At 39.2% G+C, this 20386-nt stretch overlaps 1 protein-coding gene and 1 pseudogene across 1 annotated transcript; one reads left to right on the top strand and one right to left on the bottom strand.

Annotated features, from left to right (window-relative positions):
- Positions 1 to 444: 444 nt before the first annotated feature.
- LOC108983861 lies at positions 445 to 5022 on the bottom strand (annotated as a pseudogene).
- LOC109002434 (cell division protein FtsZ homolog 2-2, chloroplastic-like) lies at positions 4812 to 20330 on the top strand. Its single transcript, XM_035689390.1, has 8 exons — positions 4812 to 5382; positions 5778 to 6537; positions 15339 to 15638; positions 16424 to 16514; positions 18305 to 18429; positions 19130 to 19222; positions 19748 to 19813; positions 19919 to 20330. Exons 2-8 carry the CDS (start codon positions 5890 to 5892, stop codon positions 20051 to 20053), a joined length of 1458 nt encoding a protein of 485 aa, XP_035545283.1. The 5' UTR covers positions 4812 to 5382; positions 5778 to 5889; the 3' UTR covers positions 20054 to 20330.
- The last annotated feature ends 56 nt before the right edge of the window (positions 20331 to 20386 follow it).

Here is a 20386-nt window from a genome sequence, read left to right as displayed (position 1 = left end):
AATAACATCTCGTTTATTTTTACAACTTATCTCATATAATCATTATAATTTTTTTAAATTTTCACACAAAATCAAATAAATAATTCAATTTTTTTAAATTTTAAAACAAAAATAATATTAAAAAAATATATTCTAAAAATAATTTTTTCAATTTTTAACTTTTATCTCATCTCATCTCATCTTAAAAAATAAACGAGATTGGTAAGATGTAGCACTACAAAAGTCACCGATTGATGTTTTATTTATTTTTTATTATATTTTATTTATTTATTGTTAAAAAAGTGTTTTTACATAAATTTGTGATTGTTTTTTTATTTTTTAAAATGTTTAAGAATATAAAAAAAAGTATGAAAAAAAAAATGATGAAAAAATAAAAAGGCTATTTATCCATATCGATGGATGGGTGTAGCACGACTCTTAAAATAGATCTCGAGTCACCCAATCCAAAACAGAATCATGATAAGAAAAACTAGTATACTCTATTTTTATCTCTCGAGATGAACAATTTACATAACTGGGTTGTCTCAATCGATGGCATCATGATCTGAGAAGAAATGAACATTGCCACACTTGGTAGTCCTAAAATCTTGATCAGCAGCTGTTCCATTAGAGGTGCTCAGATATACTTTCAAGGGACAATCAATCTTACGCGGCTTGAATCTGGCAGTCTTGATCTTCCCGTATTTGATCCTTATCCGAACGGAAAGCTTTACATCAATACCATAAGCCCCGACAGTCTTTTCAAGTCCAAACTTGGAAAGGTCACGACCCCTAAGCGATAGTACTTGCTGCCCTTAAAAAATGGGACTCAAAATGCTCGTGTTCTTGTGCCCCTGGTAAAATGGTGTCAATCTTACGGTTGAGAACCACTTTTTTCTGTAATAAGCAACGGCTTCAATCCCGTCGTAGTGTACACCCACCCTTTTTCTGTAACTCAACTATAAGTTATGTTGAGTGCCAGCTTATAGTTGAGCGTGTTGTTGGTAGTGGTGAAATTGAATTGCGTGAGCGATGCCTGTGTGACGCAAAACTTCACCTCTCTTGGAAGGAAGATAAGCCAGAAGATGAAGAGTGAAATACTGAAGATAAAGGTGGCAATGCAGAGGAGCCAGAAGATGAAAACTAGATGGCGCCCGCAACCATACCTTCCACATGACATGGCTGGGAACTTCAGATCCAAGATTTCTTTCCTGATGATCTGTAGCAATGATTGAAGCTTAATTTAAAGCCTTAGAGTCGAGGAAAAAGTCAAGATCTTGCATGTATCTTCTCCGTGTGCTAGTGTGTGAAATGAATCAACGTTGTTACCTTGAACTTGTAGGATTGTTTGGCAAGAAACGAAGTCCGACTACTAAGGCCTTGCTGGAAGAGGGTTCCTTGTACCTTCTGAGTGGTTCCCACAAGACTTGAAATTTCAAATGTGTACGTTTCTATATATAGTGTGTGATATATAGGCAATACCTGCATTTCTATGTATCTTCCAAATTGACTTTTGCAAAGTTTCTTGCTAGCTATTATAATATAGAGATATGTAGGCATACAAACCTCGGGCGTACGAGTCCAAAAGACTTGTCTTGGGCGTGCCTTTGGATCAGTCATTATTTTTGTCGCTTGTCCTCCACCATCTCGTCAAATTAACTTCCCTATCTCATCCATCCTATTCACAAAGCCATACGGACTTGAAAATCAGTTCAACAATATTCCTGTGAAAGAATAAGAGCTTCTATGGATATTGAGGTAAAAGATAGTTTTAGATGAGTTAAATAAAATATTATTTTTTAATATTACTATTATTTTAAGATTTAAAAAAATTGAATTGTTTATTATATTTTATATGAAAATTTTGTATCGAAATATTTTGTGTAGAAATTTGATAAAGTTATAATGATGAGATAAGATCGTTTCTCTATCCAAACAAGCTCTAAATGAATCAATTCCTCGTCTTTTAGGGTAAGTAAAGGAGGAGATGTTTCAAAAGCTCAGATAACAGATTCCAGCACATGAACAACCAAAGAGGCATAGTTAGCAGAAGAATAGCATGTCCAAAAGGCTGGGAAATCTCATGAAATTATTTAGCAAGTTAACCGAGGGGTGAAAACCGACCCATTCGATTCGGTTTTTGGACAAAACCGACGCCGATGCTTAATTTTTGGAAGAGAAAATCGGCCGAAACCAGTTGACGGGGAGGAGAAACACCAGCCGAAACTGATGCTTCATTTCATTGGCAGTTCACGGTCGATTCTCAGACCGAGTTTCGTCTGAGAGAGTAGAGAGAGAGGATGAAAATTGGGAAGACGACGCGAGGAAGAAGACGACTTTATTTCGATACGATGCTGTTTGGTACGTCGTTCTACTTACAATTTTTTTTAATACGTTATGAATTAAACAATATTAAAAAACACATTTAAAACGACGTCGTTCTACTTAAACTTAAGTAAAACAGCGTCGTTTTGAATATAAAATATATAAAGATAATAATAATAATTTCTTTAGTCGGCCGGTTCAGCGGTTCAAACCTATGCCAAACCGACCGATATTGATTTTCTCTATTTTCTGCTGCACGCCTACTAGTTCTCCACCAATTATGAGCTCCGGCAGCCCGTCTGAATCGGTCTAGGTCGGTTTCTTGATTTGTTGTAAACCCTAAGTTAATGTGCATAACGAATGTATTGTTTATACTTTATATCAAAACTAAGAGAACTGCTACATAAGGGAGAAAAAATGAGAAAGAGAACTGATACATGTAGTGCTCCTCATCCTAGATACGGGTTGGGAAGTTGAAGCTGCAAACCAACCATACATCATCTTACTCTTTATGGTCTCAACCGAAGCGTCGTACTTAAAGCCACTCTCTGAATATTCGAGAGGCAATATGCTGGTCCTAGGAAAGATGTTGTAGATTATGTCCTGAGGTTGCTTGGAGGACAATTGATCGAAGAAGCGAAGTGTCCCCTCAAAAGGCCCGAGGAGACCAAAAATGATCCATTAATCTTTGCCTCCTAAGAGCATTGGCAATGACCTAGCCAAATGCCAATGCAAGTCCAAATTTTAGCTAGTTGTGAAAAAAAACCTCTACATTGGACTAGATAATGGTCCAAAGCTTAAGACTTGAGCTACAGTAAATCTTGAGTCCTCTCCAAACATGGCGAGTTACGGTTATGGAAAGTAATATTTTATTATTTTATCTACCTCAATCTCTCTTTCCCTCGTGCTTTTCTCTTTCTTCATCCCGAAGAGCCCCATTTCCCTCATCTTTCCTTTCTTCTCCCAAAAGCTCCTAGCATGTTGATCCTTCGGCTTCATCTTCTTCAACCTGCCGAATCGCACAATCGCCGAATCGCACCATTTCTTTCTTTTTCTCTTCATTTTCTCTCACGCCGAATCGCACCCTCTCGTTTCTCCCTCCCATTTTCGTCTTCTCTCTACACCATTGCCGAATCGCACCCTCTCTCTGCCAATGCAAGTCCAAATTTTTTTCCTTTCCGCTCTCAGAACCCATTTGCAGACCAACCCACGTCTTTTTCATTCCCTCCCTCCAGATTTTTCTTTCTTTCCATTTGCAGAGAACCCATTGAAGGCATCAACAACATAGAGTATCTAGACTTCTCTCCAGCCATGATTTTTGCCCTAGATTGTCGAGATCAACAACGCCATATTCCCTCGATGAACTCAGGTATTTCACAAGGATATTTCATGGTTGCAATATCTGTATTCTTGACAGGTTAATGCTTTCAATTTCTTGAATCTGTATTCTGTGACTGGTATTATGTGATTCAAATTTCTATGATTGGTATTCTGTGATTCAAATTTCTGTGATTGGTATTATGTGATTGTGATTAGTCTTAGGCAGTAGTCTTAAGAGTGTGCAATTGGTATTTTGTGATTGTGATTGTGGAACTCAAACGAGGAACAAAGGAGCAATGGTAATAAAGGAGCAGCCTCATGCCATGTTGATATCATTGGAGTACTTCTTATGGGATACGGCTTGTATAGACCTATAAAAACATGAATTTCTTTGCAAGTATGAAATTAGAAAGATCAAAAGGAGTTGAGGAAAAAAAAAAATTTGTAATCTATTATATCATAAGAGTTTGCATTTTCTCTTTTATTTGTTGGGGTTGATAAGTGAGAGGGTAACCATGTTGTTGTATAGATAGAGGTAAAAAAAAAGATAAGATGTACTGTGGAGGGATGGGAATGGAAAGAAAGCATATATTTTCGTTCTTTAATTTGTAGCCACCATTGTTAGTTGAGACTAACGAATGATAATTTTCATCAATGAGACTAATGAATGATAATAATAACAATAATAAGTTTTGGATATGGCTTATTAAATTAAATTATAATTTGAAGTCTTGGAAAATAATAATTTTAATTTTAAGTAAAAAATAAATTATTCAATTAATATATAGAATGTATTTATAAAATATTAAAAGAAATTTTTTTTGTAAAATATTATTAAAATATATATTATTATATTATTATTTTAATTTTAAGATAACTAATCTAATATAAACTCACTTAATCAAAAATTAATATTATAATTAAAAATTAAGATTCTAACTAAATTTTAAACTTTAGAAAGACAATACTCTAACTAAACCAATATAGTACATCATAATCCATATATGGCTGCTCAAAGAGGCAGTGAGTTTTCGAAGGAACAAAGTACAATTAACACTGAAAGAGATAAAAAAAATGGAGGTCGTTTATTTTCGCAGAAGCCAATCGGGAACACAGGATGTAAGATGTTCAATCAGATCCCATTAGATATATCAAAACCGAATTAGCAATTATCTCCTGTAAATTTCAAATCCAAACGAACGTAGCCTCGAAATTTCAGAAATTTTTTAAAATACCAAATAAATGTTATTGCAAAAGAGTTGAAAAGGCTAAAATGCAGATAGAAGGGGAAGAGAGACCCACCAGCGCCGTTGAGGGTGTACGACAAGCTGTTGCATCCACCGGTCTTGATACCCTATCTGCCGAAGGGCCGCCGGCGTTGTCGTAGCAGGAGGCGAATTCTAGCGTCGGCGGCGTCGTCATCCGTTAAGCACAGGGCTTAGCGCCTCGCCGCCGTCGGTTCCACCTTCTCCGCGAGAAAGAGACTACACAGTACAAACGCCAAGACCGTCGTGCCCTTTTGTTCCTACAACAAGGTTAACTCCGTCATTTCGTCCGAGCCCCGAAAAAGGAACTATTCTCAGTAGATTTTTGTTGGTCACCAAGCGAGAGAGAGAGAGGTGTGTGTGTGACAGAGACAGTACCCCTATTAGACTGAGAGACCCCTTGGGCTCACCGTCCAAATGCTTCTAGGAGATTTTCTTCTCTCTGCTTCCTTCGACTGCTTGGCTCTCTGAGCTCTCTTTCTCTAAAACCCAGGTCCCTTTTTGTCTATCTTGCTTCAATTTGATGCATTTTCCTTGATGATTTTTGGAGTTAGTTCTTCATTCTATTTCCGGTCCACAATGGTGTCTCATTTTACTACTTTTGCTTCTTTGTTTGCTCTAGACTTTATGCGCGGAAAAAAAATTGTTCCTAAGATTATAATTATCTTCCGGAAAAACGCGTCTGATGCTATTCTGTATTGTTTCTAGGAGTTTTCTTTTTGTTTCTTTATTCGTGAACTACAAACATATTAGCATTTCTGGGATCTTGTATTTTCGTGGTAATCTGTAGTAGGCCATTACAAATGGACGTACCGTCTATAGCTTCCATAACGTGGTTATCTAACTAATGCTGGGCATTGTTTTGATCGGCTGGGTTTTTATGAGCAGGTTTGGAAGAGATATTCGGTTTAATATCGGGAATTCCAGCCATTTAAGGCCTTGAAATTCCCTGACCTACATTAGCTACAAATATCTGAGATTTGAGTTTTGCCATTACATCATGACGTCTTGTATGCCAACGAGTTTGATGCCTTCTAGTACTCGAAACCCAACTGGGGTATTAGCTGTAATAGGAGGGAGAACACTAATGGAGAATCAATTTGGGAGAGTTTGCTGTGTGAAAATGTCCGAGGAGAAGAATTGGTTTTTGGGTGGTCGTCAAAAGTCGACTTTTCCTCAGTTTAATTGTTCCGCCAACTCCCAGAGTGTTAGTCCTTATCACAACAAAGACCCTTTTCTGAATCTACACCCTGAGGTTTCATTGCTTAGAGGGGACGGGAATAATCCTGTGAACAACCCGAGAAAGGATAGTTCAGGTGGCACTGTTGAGAGTTTAGGAGTCATGTCTAGCCAGAATAATTACAATGAAGCCAAGATCAAAGTTATTGGAATTGGAGGTGGTGGATCAAATGCAGTTAACCGCATGATAGAGAGTGCAATGAAGGGTGTGGAGTTCTGGATCGTCAACACAGATATTCAAGCCATGAAAATGTCGCCTGTATTTCCTAAGAACCGCTTGCAAATTGGCCAGGAGCTTACAAGGGGTCTTGGTGCTGGTGGGAATCCAGAGATTGGCATGAATGCTGCGAAAGAAAGCAAAGAATCAATAGAAGAGGCACTCTATGGAGCGGACATGGTCTTTGTTACGGTACACTCAATTTCTCTTTAGCTAAGCTATGATGACTTTAACATTTGTTCTATACCTTTATAAGTAAAATAAGTATTTATTAATCCAATCAACTGTCAATTACAAAGTCAGAATATGCCCTATTTATGTAGGAGTATTAGAAACTAAGAAGTCATGAAAATCCATGCCACTAAAGTCCATAACAATGGTCCAAGTACAAAGAGTCCTAAAAAATAACATTTTTAGCTCTGCCATAGATCTCTCTGTCTTCAAAAATCCTCTCATTGCACTCCTGCCACAGACACCACATAATACAGATAAGAATCATCTTCCAAACCGCTTTGATCTGTCGTACACCTCGAATTGAGGTCCAGCAAGCCAAAACATCCAACACGGTTTTCGTCATAACCCACGCTATGTCCATTCTGTTAAACACCTCATCCCATATAATCCTGGCTACCTCATAATGTAAAAGTAAATGATTCATCAACTCATCCCCGCTTTTACACATGCAACACTAGTCTGCAATAATTATCTTCCTCTTTCTCAGATTATCCGTAGTTAGAATCTTCTCCAAAGACGTTGTCCACATAAAGAAAGAGGTTTTGGGAGGAGCCTTATTACGTCAAAGCTTTCTCCAAGGAAACTATATCTCAGGAACTTGTGTCAGTACCTTGTAGAAGGAACGAACAGTAAACACCCATTTCCTTGTTGGACTCCACCACAGATCATCTTCATGCTGAAAATTTGGACGGCAAGAATACAAGAGACTATAAAAATCTACAAAACTCCCCATCTCCCAATCCTGTGCCGCCCGATTGAAGTTGATATTCCAGTGAATGTTCCTTCCTGTGACCTCCATAACCTCCGCCACCATTGCATCTTTAGCATTTGCAATCAAGAAAAGTGTAGGAAACAAGTCTTGTAGAATACCTTCTAAAATCTGATTTTGGAACTTGTGCCTAATTGCTGTCTAGTGTGTTGATAAAAGACCTCCCATCCTCTTCTAATGTGTTTCCATAGCCCCATTCCAGAGGCTCCTCTAACTTCTCTAGTACACCAACCCTTTCCTAAATCACTATATTTGTTCTCGATCATAGTCTTCCATAAGGCTTCTGGCTCCTTGATATATCGCCACAACCATTTGCCAAGTAACGCCCGATTGAACAATCTCAAATTTCTAAGACCCAAAAAGCCATTAGAGATAGGACGGCACACCATCTCCCACTTGACTAGATGAAATTTAAACTCTTCTCCTAAGCCTCCCCATAGAAAATCTCTCTATAGCTTCTCAAGACGACTCGCCACACTTGTCGGTATAGGGAATAAGGATAAGAAGTTAGTGGGTAGATTAGAAAGTGTACTCTTAATTAGCGTAATCCGGCTCCCTTTTGACAAATACATTCTCTTTCAACCTGCCAGTCTCCTCTTTACTTTTTCAATCACTGTATCCCAAATAGAGCGCGCTCTCGGGGCTATACCCAATGGTAATCCCAAATAATTCATAGGGAGAGACGCTATCTCACAACCAGTGTGCCAGCCAACTCCCTTATATATTAAACTTCTCCAATAGGCACCAACTCGAATTTATCACAATTCACTTTTAAACCAGACACTGCTTCAAAACAAAGCAGTAGCGCCTTCATAGCCCTCAACTGATCTTGATAGGCTTCGCACATAATAAGCGTATCGTCTGCAAACAGCAGATGCGAAATAGTAGTGATACCCCTACTCAGCAATCCAATCTGGAAGCCACTAATAAAACCATTAGTCACTAAAGCCGAGATCATCCTGCTTAGTGCCTCCATAATAATAACAAAAAGTAAAGGATATAACGGATCCCCTTGTCTTAAACCACGAGAGCTCGAGAAGAAACCCTCTAGGCTACTGTTGATTAACACAGAGAGTCTTGTCGTGGATATACACCAGCTGATCCAAGACCTCCACCTTTCCCCAAACCCACACCTACCCAGTAGATATATAAGAAAATCCCAATTAACATGATCATACGCATTTTCCATATCTAACTTACACATAAGCCCTGAGCTACCAATCTTCAATCTACTGTCCAGACATTCATTAGCAATTAGAGCCGCATCAAGAATCTGTCTACCATTCACAAATGCATTTTGAGGCTTAATAACAATCTTCTCCAAGACCCCACTTAAACGATTAGCAAGCACATTTGCAATAATCTCGTATGTACCATTCATTAGGCTAATTGGCCGAAAATCTGTAATCTCAATACCATGACTTATCAATAAAAAAGAAATCATATCAATATTCTGATCTTGTGGTGAGTGGGTCATTCTGTGGGGCTTGCTTAGAATAATCTCTGTTAGAGTATTTTTATCTTCTCATCAATAATAATATCACCACGGCTGTGTGAAAGACTTTTTTTTTTTGGCAGATAATTCCTTATTTTTAGTACACCCTTCTCATGCCCAGTGGAACTTATTCCCTGTGAGCTACACATTCTATTTGTTGGTATGTAAGTCTGCAAGTGTATAGACTGATGGATTGGCTTTATATGAGAAGATGGACCTATTTACATCATTTATTTCTTTAGCTGAACCTTGCTTCCACCTACTCAATCCAAGCTTGTCATCATCCAATACTTTCTTCTTGTTTTTCATCCAGCCAGCTAGATTTGGTAGATCCTATTATTCTTAAAAATTTGAAACAATGGAGATTGTAACGTATAATACAATAACATCATGTCTTTGCATCAAAATCCTGTCATTGGTGTTGGGTCGTCAATGTTGGTAGTTCCTTGTGGTGATTAGCATGTAGTCCAGTTGGTGTTAAGTTCAGAATGGTATTGATGGATGTTCTAGCATGTTAAGTTCAGTTGTGGTGATTAGAATGTAGTTCAGTTGGGTGTTAAGTTCATACGGGTTTTGTGGGGTTTTGTATTGTGGGGTTTTAGCTTGCTTTAGTTTGTGGGAGGTTCAAGAACTAAGGTTAATACAGAAGCTTTGTCTGTATTTTACTAATGTCCTCCATGCGAAGTTTAGCAATAGAATCGAAGGTGTTTGAGATATGGGCGGAGGGGCATGAAGTGCTTATCACGGAGAGGGGTTGGAAAGGATCACAAACCTTGAGGTTGGGTTGGGACACAGCACGCTGGGTCTCAAGGTCATTGGAGGAATGTTCTAAACTTAGAAGTAAGGTATACTACTCTGCTTATAGGGACGGTAACAGGGGATATATTGTGCAAAAGGGATCCAACCCCCGTGGTAGTTTTCTGGCCCTAGTGGAGTACAGTGGTGGTGGGCGCCGGAGCTTCATCTTTATCCTTGGGGAAAGGGACGGAATGGGGTGGAGGAAGCTTGCAGTGGTCGTGAGGGAGGTGGGCAGCAAAGGTGCTCAGGGGAGAGGTCCACCATCTTCGTCGACAGAGGCTCGGTCATACAAGGAGGTTGTGCAGACACCTCGAGTAGTGAGCAATCTTGCTTCGGTAGAGCTGAATAGAGTAGGTGAAGTGACTGGTTTGGTAGAGGCACAGAGACGAGAGGGTGATGGCAGAGGTGTGTCTGGGCAGAATGACTTGAGTATGTTGAGTGATTTGCGGGATATGCAGATTGCCTTGGAAGAGATGGCTGTTAAAGTCAAAGGTTTGATACGGTGCGTTTTGGGTAAAGAAATTATGGGGTCGAACTCGGGTCTAGGGAGTGGGCCGGAGTCTGATCTTGTGAAACAAGGGACTGAGGCCTTGGGTGTAGGACAGGAAAGGAGGCCGAAAGGGAAGGGCCAGTCCACACAGGGTATCCGACCCGAGTCCAACCAACCGAAAGGTTTGACGTGGAGGAAGAAGTCGCAGGTCGGGGTGGACTCAGAGACGGGTGGGCCAGTGCCACCGTGGCCGGCGAAGCCTCAGACGGCGACGTCGAAGGTCATCGAAGCTTTGACGGAAGAACAGCCGCAGGTAGCAGGGTCCGTGAAGCATGGAGAGGTGAACCCAGGTAGTTCTGTGGCAAGATCAGAAACAAATGCCTTGGATTCTGTACAGACTTGGTCGACGGCAGTAGACACGGAGATTCCGACGTCAATCACGAGGAGTAGAGGTGATTCTGATAGGAACAAAGGCAAAACAGTTTCGGTTCAGTCCCGAGACACTGTTACGGAGCCGATATTAGTTCAGACTCTTCCAGCAATGTCACAGAAAGAGTCGATAGGCTCACTGGAAGCCTCAGATGGGCTTATGTTGGGGAGTTATAGTGATTGCATAGGAAAGATGATTTCGGCTCAGACCCAGATAGTGTTGTGGAGCCGCAGCTGATTCCACCACTGGCACAGATAGAGTTGGAAGCTTCGGGTGAGCTGATGTTGATCAACCATGTTATGGATAGGGAGGCAGGGGAAATTATTGAGGCTGATGAGGGACATAACGAGGTTCTGACATCTATGGTGGAGGGGGGAAATTGTTTGGTTTCGGAACCAGAGCTCGTAGTAGCTGTTTATGAGGAGGAGATGGATAGTTCGTCTCCGTTACAGATGACTCCTCTTCAGATGGTGTCTGAGGAATCCTCAGATTGGGTTTTTAAACAAGTGGAGAAAATCCAAAGCTGTGTGGGTCTCTTTTATGATGGCTATGAAGAACAATTGAGGGCCCTTCTAGTTGCTATTGAAGCTGGTCGATCCACGGTTGAGCAGTCATCTGTGAAAAAGAAGCGGGAGTTGAGAAGATTGCATTGTTCTATTAATTATGACAATAAGGAGGGTACTTCTGGGAGGAGCAGATCTAAGGGGAGGGAAGTTATTTTTGTTAATGAAGCCTAAAATTATGTCTTGGAATGTAAGGGGGATCAATAATGTCAATAAACGCCTTCGCATTAGGTCCATTATTCATAGTTGGAAGATTGATATTGTATGCCTCCAAGAAACAAAATTGGAAAGTGTTGACAGGAATGTTATTAGTAGCTTGTGGAGAGGCTCGTTTGTAGGCTGGACTTATTTAGCCTCTTCGGGGGCCTCTGGTGGTGTACTTGTCATGTGGGATAGTAGAGTTGTCGAGATGGTAGAAGAGTGCATTGGAAATTACTTGGTGGCATGTGTATTAAGGAACGTGGAAGATGGGTGGTTGTGGGCATTAGCAAGTGTCTACGGTCCCAATAGGAATCGGGATAGGAATTTGCTATGGGATGAAGTTTCTGGGTTGTACTACATGTGGGATCTTCCTTGGTGTCTATGTGGGGATTTCAATATAATCCGATTCCCAAGTGAGCGGATGGGTCTCTCTTCAATAACTACAGCTATGGAGGTTTTCTCACAGCTGATTTTTGACTTGGAATTGCTGGATTTGCCGTTGGTGGGGGGTGAGTATACGTGGTCCAATTCTAGAGGCAGTTCTAGATTGGACAGATTTCTTGTATCATTGTCGTGGGAAGCTTATTATCCGAAGTTATGCCAAAAACGTTTTCCAAGGATAGGTTCGGACCACTTCCCCATTATTCTTGAGTGTGGGGGCATACACGAGGGCAAACGGTACTTTAAGTTCGAGAATATGTGGCTAGAAGTAGAGGGCTTCATTGATAAGGTAAAAAGTTGGTGGCTGTCATATCAGTTTGTGGGGACTCCTAGTTTTGTTTTGGCTAGTAAACTCAAAGCCTTAAAAACTAATTTGAAGGTTTGGAATAAGGAGGTTTTTGGGAATGTTGAGCAGCAGAAAAAAGCCCTTTGGGAAGAGCTTCAATCCTTGGAAGCTGATGGGGATAGCGAGGAGAGCTCATCTAGGATGAACGAAGTCAAAATAGAACTTGAGAGGGTTCTTTTAAGGGAAGAAATATCATGGAGGCAAAAGTCGAGAGTTCTTTGGCTTAAAGAGGAGGATAAGTGTACTAGCTTCTTCCACAAAATGGCTAATTCCCATAGACGTAACAATGCCATTGAGATGTTAAGAACTGAAAATAATCTACTTTCCGTTCCCGCTGAGATCCAAGAGCATGCTGTGCAGTATTTTAGTTCCCTCCTCAGTGAGACGGAAGATTGGAGACCTAAGATAGATGGATTGAGCTTTGCAACAGTGGATGATTCTTCATCAAGTTGGCTGGAAAGGCCGTTTGAAGAGCTTGAGGTGCATCGGGTGGTGTGTGGAATGAGGAGAGATAAAGCTCCAGGGCCGGATGGCTTCTCTATGGCTTTTTTTCAGGATTGTTGGGAGATAGTGCGGGGGGATGTGATGAAGGTTTTTCATGAATTTTATGAGCTCCAAAAGTTTGAGAAGAGCTTGAATGCCACTTTTATAGCCTTGATTCCTAAGAGAGCGGGTGCTTTGGAGTTGAAGGAGTTCCGCCCAATTAGCTTGGTAAGTTGTGTCTATAAGATTATCTCAAAGGTGTTAGCAAATAGAATGAGCAAAGTGATGGGGAAGATCATTTCTAAATCCCAAAATGCATTTGTTAAAGGAAGACAAATCATAGATTCGGTGCTGATTGCAAATGAATGTGTTGATAGTCGCATGCGGGAAGGGGCTCCGGGAGTTCTTTGTAAGTTGGATATGGAAAAAGCATACGATCATGTAAACTGGAATTTTCTGTTGTATATGCTTAGAAGATGCGGTTTCGGAGAAAAGTGGTGTGGCTGGATAAGTCATTGCATTTCAACTATACGCTTTTCTGTATTGGTTAATGGGCAGCCTTGTGGGTATTTTCCAAGCTCTAGAGGCTTGAGGCAGGGGGATCCCTTATCCCCCTTCCTATTTGATATTGTTATGGAAGCCTTAAGTCGCATGGTGGAAGCAGTGGTGGGTGCAGGTTTTATCTCGGGTTTTTCAATGGGAACTAACTCTAGTGGCATCTCTACAATATCACACTTGCTCTTTGCGGATGATACCCTCATCTTTTGTGAGGCCGTTGGGGAACAGATTCAAATTTTGAGGGTTGTCCTGCTATGTTTTCAAGCCATCTCGGGATTAAAAGTGAACTTAAGTAAATCGGAGTTGGTACCGGTGGGAGATGTCCATAATATTCATCACTTGGCTGAATTCCTGGGGTGTAAAGTTGCATTTCTGCCCATAAAATATTTGGGACTACCTCTAGGTGCTTCTTTTAAGGCCAAACACGTGTGGGATGGGGGTAGGATTACTCTTATAAAGAGTATTCTCTCTAATATCCCTACCTACTTTCTTTCTCTATTCCCCTTACCTGTTGGTGTCGCCAACCGTATCGAAAAATTGTATAGAGATTTTTTATGGGGAGGCCTGGGATAGGAGACTAAAATTCCTTTAGTGAGTTGGAAAAAAATTTGCCGCCCACTTGCTAACGGAGGGCTGGGTATTCATAGGTTATGTAGCTTTAATAAGGCGTTGTTGGGGAAGTGGTTATGGAGATACCATGGGGAAGAGGAAGCTTTGTGGAAAGGGGTGATCGATTGCAAGTATGGTAGTGATTGGGGAGGATGGTGTTCCAAGGAGAGCAGGGCGTCATATGGAGTGAGCCTATGGAAGTTTATTAGGAAAGGTTGGGGTCGTTTTTGGAAACAAGTTAACTTCTCGGTTGGTGATGGTTCAAAAATCAGGTTCTGGTCTGATGTTTGGTGTGGGGACATTGAATTGTCTCGAGCATTTCCGGTTGTATTCAGATTGGCGACTAATAAGCAAGCTGCAGTTTCCGAGGTGATGGGTTTTTCCAATGGAGAGGTGCTTTGGGATGTAGGCTTATCCAGATCTGCCCAGGATTGGGAAGTAGAGGAGGTTACTGACTTCTTTAGACAGTTGTACTCAATGGAGATAAGAAGACAGGGTAGGGATCAACTATGTTGGAGACAAACAGCCTCTAAAAAATTTACAGTGCGGTCATTTTATAAGGTGATACTAAATCAGCACCATACTGGTTTTCCTTGGAGGAGGATTTGGAAGGTCCATGTTCCATCAAAGGTGGCTTTTTTTGTATGGACAGCAGCAATAGGGAATATTCAGACTATAGATAATCTGAGGAAGCGCGGAATGATTGTTTTGGATTGGTGCTTTATGTGCAAGAAAGAAGCGGAATCAGTGAACCATTTATTACTCCATTGTGAAATGGCTAAAGTGCTGTGGGATGGTGTGTTTGGAAGGGTTGGGCTGTGTTGGGTTATGCCAGAAGCAGTGGCTGATTGTCTAGCAAGCTGGACCAACTTTCAACTTCATACTTGCTCTCAAGTGGCAGCTGCATGGAAATTGATGCCTTTGTGTATTATGTGGTGCATTTGGTTAGAGAGAAATGAGAGGTGTTTTAATGACCGGGAACGCAATAGGGATGCATTTTGGAAGTTTTTTATGAGTACTTTACTTAGCTGGTTCTCTGCTATTGTACTCAAGGGTGGGGCTGTAAACGTGTTCCTGTCTTCGTTATTTTAAAGATTTAGCATGTAATTAGGTGTTTCTTTTGTATACTTCCTGTGTACTCGGGCTTCGCCTATTACATTGTGCCTAATATAATTCTAACTTATCAAAAAAAAATCTTGTCATTATATGCTTTGGGATTTTTACGATGTTCACAAATGTTATAAAGAAATTATTTAATGTGACCTCTGGGCTGAATAAGGTCTATGTGTAAAATGGTGAGACATTCCTCCTGTCTTATATTCATTTATAGCTCATTGATTAGTTCGCCTTCATTGTTATTCTGCTTGTACGTAGCTGTGTCCCCGTGTCAATAATTTGATGGTTTATGTGTCCAAAAGTGGGCTTGCTTGTCAACTCCTGAAAATTGTGTCCCTGTCCATAAATCATAGGTTTTATTTTGTTAAAAACAAAGATGATGTGTGCTAGCAGCTCCATTTCGTCTGTGCAATGCTGGTGTTCTTTTCCTATCTAGGACTTTTAACTTCTATGTGTTCAGGCTGGAATGGGTGGAGGAACTGGCACTGGTGGAGCTCCTGTAATTGCTGGGGTTGCAAAGTCAATGGGTATATTGACTGTTGGTATTGTCACAACCCCTTTCTCTTTTGAGGGACGAAGGAGGGCAGTTCAAGCCCAGGAAGGAATTGCAGCTTTAAGAGACAATGTTGACACGCTAATAGTCATTCCAAATGACAAGTTATTGACTGCAGTTTCCCAGTCTACCCCAGTAACAGAAGCATTTAACCTTGCTGATGATATTCTCCGCCAAGGTGTTCGTGGTATCTCTGACATAATTATGGTATGAGATGCATTAAGAACCTTTTCTAAGATCCTTGCATTCTTTCCTTTTCGTACTTCACATGGTGATATTAATAATAAGAAAAATTCTTCTCATCAGCCACTATTCACTATCCCACACCTCATACCCTATAAAAAAAAAAAAAAAGCTATAGGTGTGGGGTTTGAAAGTGAATAGTGGTTGATGCATAAAATTCCTCTAATAATAATTGTAATATTAAATGTAAGTTAATTGATGAAAAAAGGAACAAAAGAAAAAAGAGCAGAATCCTTGATTTTTTATTTCCTTCCTTTGATTTCTCATAGACCACAATAGTAAATTCTGATTCTTGATTCTTGATGGTTTTATTCATATTCATAGTGAATGTGGGGAAAGACTGAGAAATGCATGTTCACATTCTAGTGTGCAAGTATCTTAAATTAGTGATGATGTCTATACTTCAATAAATACTTAGTTACTTCTATTACTTTTGATCAAAAGCAGTTCTCAAAAATCCATCGCCATAGAGCGATAGTAAGGGCAAATCGTAGTTTCATATTACTGATATACTCTATGAGCATATTAGAACCTCTTAATTTTTTTTATATTGAAATGATCTGATATGCACAATTTGCAATATGGGGGTTGCTTCTGAGTAATATTTTCTGAGCAGTGTGTTGATCAGCGGTATCTCTGATTAAATAAAAAGGGTTGATGACTTTTGCTCTATAAATCTTTTACTGTTTCTACTGATCAAAAAGAAAAAAAAAAAATCTTTTACTGTTTCTGAGTCATCTTAATTGCAGATACCAGGACTAGTAAATGTCGATTTTGCTGATGTACGAGCTATAATGGCAAATGCAGGTTCTTCATTGATGGGGATAGGAACTGCAACTGGTAATTTCGAGCTAGTTCTTACAAGATTGTTTAGAATTCTGATGCCATAAGATGCATAGTCAGTCAGGGTAGATTGAGGCCTGTCTCTGGTCTGACTGCCTAACCAGAAGAAAAATTAAAAATGAAATATTAGAAATAAAAGTCCTCAGTTAGATCTAGAAGACAACAGATGAAACTCAGGACAATTAATGTTTTGAAATTTGGATGATTAATCACAGGCCAAATCACATTTTTTTCTTAAAATGTGAACTTAATCTAGATGGGAGCTTAGCTTTTCTTGGATCAGTTTTTCTTATCTCATTATTTTAGGATTCTTGTGAAGATGGACTGGCTATTGGCATATTGCAAATAATTTTTGAAAAAATGAAATAGAAGTTAATCCCTTTCTAACCGGGTGTCCCTGGCCTTATGTGGGAATGAATCCGCATTTGGATTGCATGATATAAATGGGTGTTCAATCCATAACTCTAGTTATCTTTCTGAAAATTTAGATGAAAGTTAAACGAGAGTGCTGCATGCATGAATTAGTAATCAAATTCAGCTCAGGCAGTTGACAAATAGGAAAGTTATGCAATGCAACAGTGGGCTTGGCAAAACAGTCTTTTTTTTTAAGAAAGAGGACAAAGCTCTAATTTTATTAATAAACTTTCACTTATGCTTGCTGAAGGAATACCATGATAACAAACCATCACCTAGAATATGCAAACCAAAATCAGACCAAGTAAAGGAAAACTAGAGAAAATAAAATTATGTATATGGACTGTTTATATTTCACCCAAAACGGTCACAAATGCATTAAGCTCCTATGCTCATGGGTCTTCAAAAGTTTGTCATGGTTGCTAGATAGTAGTTCTTCCACCACCTGTACTTTGATCTTCAAGCAGTGAGACATGTATACAAAAGTTTCTAGAATAGTATGTTGGTATTGATAATATTGCGAATAAATAGAACATGCTATTGGCAGTTCATTTTCCCAAGGATGCCTTTTGATTGAGCTTCTTTAACCAGAATTCTTGGTCTGTTCTCATCAAGTTTGTACGTAGGGGTGTAAATTCAAACCGGAAAACCGGACCGGACCGAACCGGACCGGTTTTACCGGTTTTGAACCGGTCCGGTCCGGAACCGGTTTTTAAAATGTAAAAACCGGCTGGTTCCGGTTCCGGTTCCGGTTCCGGGATTTTTTGGACCGGACCGGACCGGTTGATTAAAAAAAATAAAAAATAATATTTTTATATATAAGTTTTATATATATTAAATATTAATATATATAAGTTTTATATATAATGTATAATTATAAATTTTTATGTGAAATTTTATATATAACATATATATTCATATATGAAATAATTTCTTATTATAATTTATAAATTATTACATAAAATGTTAATACTAAATCACTAAAAGTTTATAATTAATACTAATATATAACTTATAACTATACCAATAGTCTAATATTAATACTATTATATAGTCTAATATATTAATAAAAGTATAAAATAGTTTTTTTTAAATCAAATTTTTTTTTTTTTTTATAAACAAATTTTTAATGACAAATTGTGAAATTTACATTTTAAAAAAACCGAAAAACCGGACCGGACCGAACTGGAAACCGGTAAAACCGGAAGTACCGGTTTAGGAGGGTAACCGGTGCGTAATCGGTTTTGAAAACTACAAAACCGGTATATACCGGTTCAGTCCTAGATTTTATCCAAAACCGGACGGGACCGGACCAGTTACACCCCTATTTGTACGTACAACACTCATATTTTGTGGTGCTTGTTTCTGTGTAGGGAAGACTAGGGCGAGAGATGCTGCATTAAATGCCATACAATCACCTTTACTGGATATTGGTATAGAGAGGGCTACTGGAATTGTGTGGAATATAACTGGTGGAAGCGATTTAACATTATATGAGGTCTCTCTCTCTCTCTTTCTCTCTCTCTGAGGTGTTATCTGTGTCTGTATCTTTCTTTCTGCCTCAAACGTTTTAGAGATTCCCCAAAATTAATCCAAATGCATGTGTCAACTGTTAAAGTCATCTCGGTAACAGTCACGCTAAATGTATATTGCAGCCTAAAGTTTGCTGAACTATCAATTTCAAGAGAACGGTCACTTATGTTTGTATTCATATACTTGTCTGGTTGTATTCACATACTATAGATGTGTTGAGGGTTGTTGAGACATAATGGTGCTGCTCTTATTATATATGTTTTTTTTTTTTTTTACCATTGTTAAATTCCATAATCTGGATTATTAATTAAGCATAGGCTGTATGAAGTATACTTGGCCCATTGAAATTTAAATGTTATTTTTTTTTCAATTCTAACCTGCTGGAAAGGCGTTGCAATCTTATTATGTATATCTTGTCTCAGAGCCAACAAAACAGCAATGTACTGTTGGAAGGAGATTATAATCACTTTTGCTTGGCCTTCTAATTCAATCGGTTGTGGTGTTCTTTTTTAGAGAATTTACTTGGTCGAGATTAAATTGTCTTGAATTGCCTAATAACTTTGAAATTCTGCTCTCTTCTCTCTGCATTGTGGTCTAGTTTTAATACAGACTGTGATACTGTATTTCTCTTTCTTAATATTCAATTTCCATATGTAATGTCACAGGTAAATGCCGCTGCAGAGATCATATATGACCTTGTGGACCCAACTGCCAATTTAATCTTTGGAGCAGTGATAGACCCGTCCATCAGTGGACAAGTAAGTTAATGCTTAGCCTTATATAGGCAGGCAGGGTAAAGTTCTATTCATCTGGAAACATTCTATCATGGACATACCTGCAACAGTGTGGCCCCATCATTTTGAGTGTATCATTCATATAATTAAGATTTCCTTTTAGTGAGAAAAAGAGTGATTCATAGGTAAATCCGTCTCTGTGGTGGAAATGCTATCAAGTTCATCTTGTGAATTAAATTATATGCTTCTGCTATTTGTCTGGTTTTGCAATTTTCTGTTTACTAAGAGCAAAAATGTATGCTCTCTCTGGTAGGGAGTGCATGAATTGCATGTTACATGCCGAGGGCTTTTTCTACACCTTTTGTTTTTGCATGTTAGCTAAATCATGCCAGAGAAATGAATTATTATTATAACAATCCCTGTGGTCATTCTCGCATGTTTCAGTTTTAATACACGTCACACTGCCATAATGTTTTGACCTGAATATGAACTCCAGGATACAAGGCGATCTACATAATGGAATCTAACTTGTTTTGGTTCATAATTCAGGTCAGTATAACTTTAATTGCTACTGGATTCAAACGCCAAGCAGACAGTGAGGGGAAGCCCCACCAGGTAAAACCCAACACGCCCCATCCCCCCCGGGGGCGGGCTCTCTCTCACGGACACACACACAAACACAAAATTGTCAACTCTGACTGGGTTATGATTAATATGCAGGCTAGTCCCCTAGCACAAGGAGACATCCCCCGTGGAACTAATCGGCGACCCCCCTCCTCTTTCACTGATGGTGGTTCTGTGGAAATTCCGGACTTCCTAAAGAAGAAAGGACGCTCACGCTATCCAAGAGTTTAGGATTTCCCATAAAAATGAAAAAAACTTCTTTCATTCCCTTTATTTTTATCTATTTATTCCTTCTTAGGTAATCAAAGTCCACATTTGTAGTTTATTGATACTCTTCCTACTCTTTTTGATAGTGGTTTCTAGCTTTGAGAAATTAGCTTGTCTGATTAATAGCCAAGTGCCCAAGACTCAGTGCAAGTTCTGGGTTTTTATTGTGTTTGAATTTCTGTTAATAAAGGGGTTGTATAAAGTTACCGGCTTAAAAAGAAATAAAGCATTGATTGTTGAAGATTGCTTTGATGTTGTAATTATGTTTTTCGGAATCGTCTAAGACCCTTGTCAGAC

The sequence above is a fragment of the Juglans regia genome, chromosome 4, assembly GCF_001411555.2.
Source record: "Juglans regia cultivar Chandler chromosome 4, Walnut 2.0, whole genome shotgun sequence".
Taxonomy (NCBI): Eukaryota; Viridiplantae; Streptophyta; class Magnoliopsida; order Fagales; family Juglandaceae; genus Juglans; species Juglans regia.
This window is presented reverse-complemented; position numbering and strand designations above follow the sequence as displayed.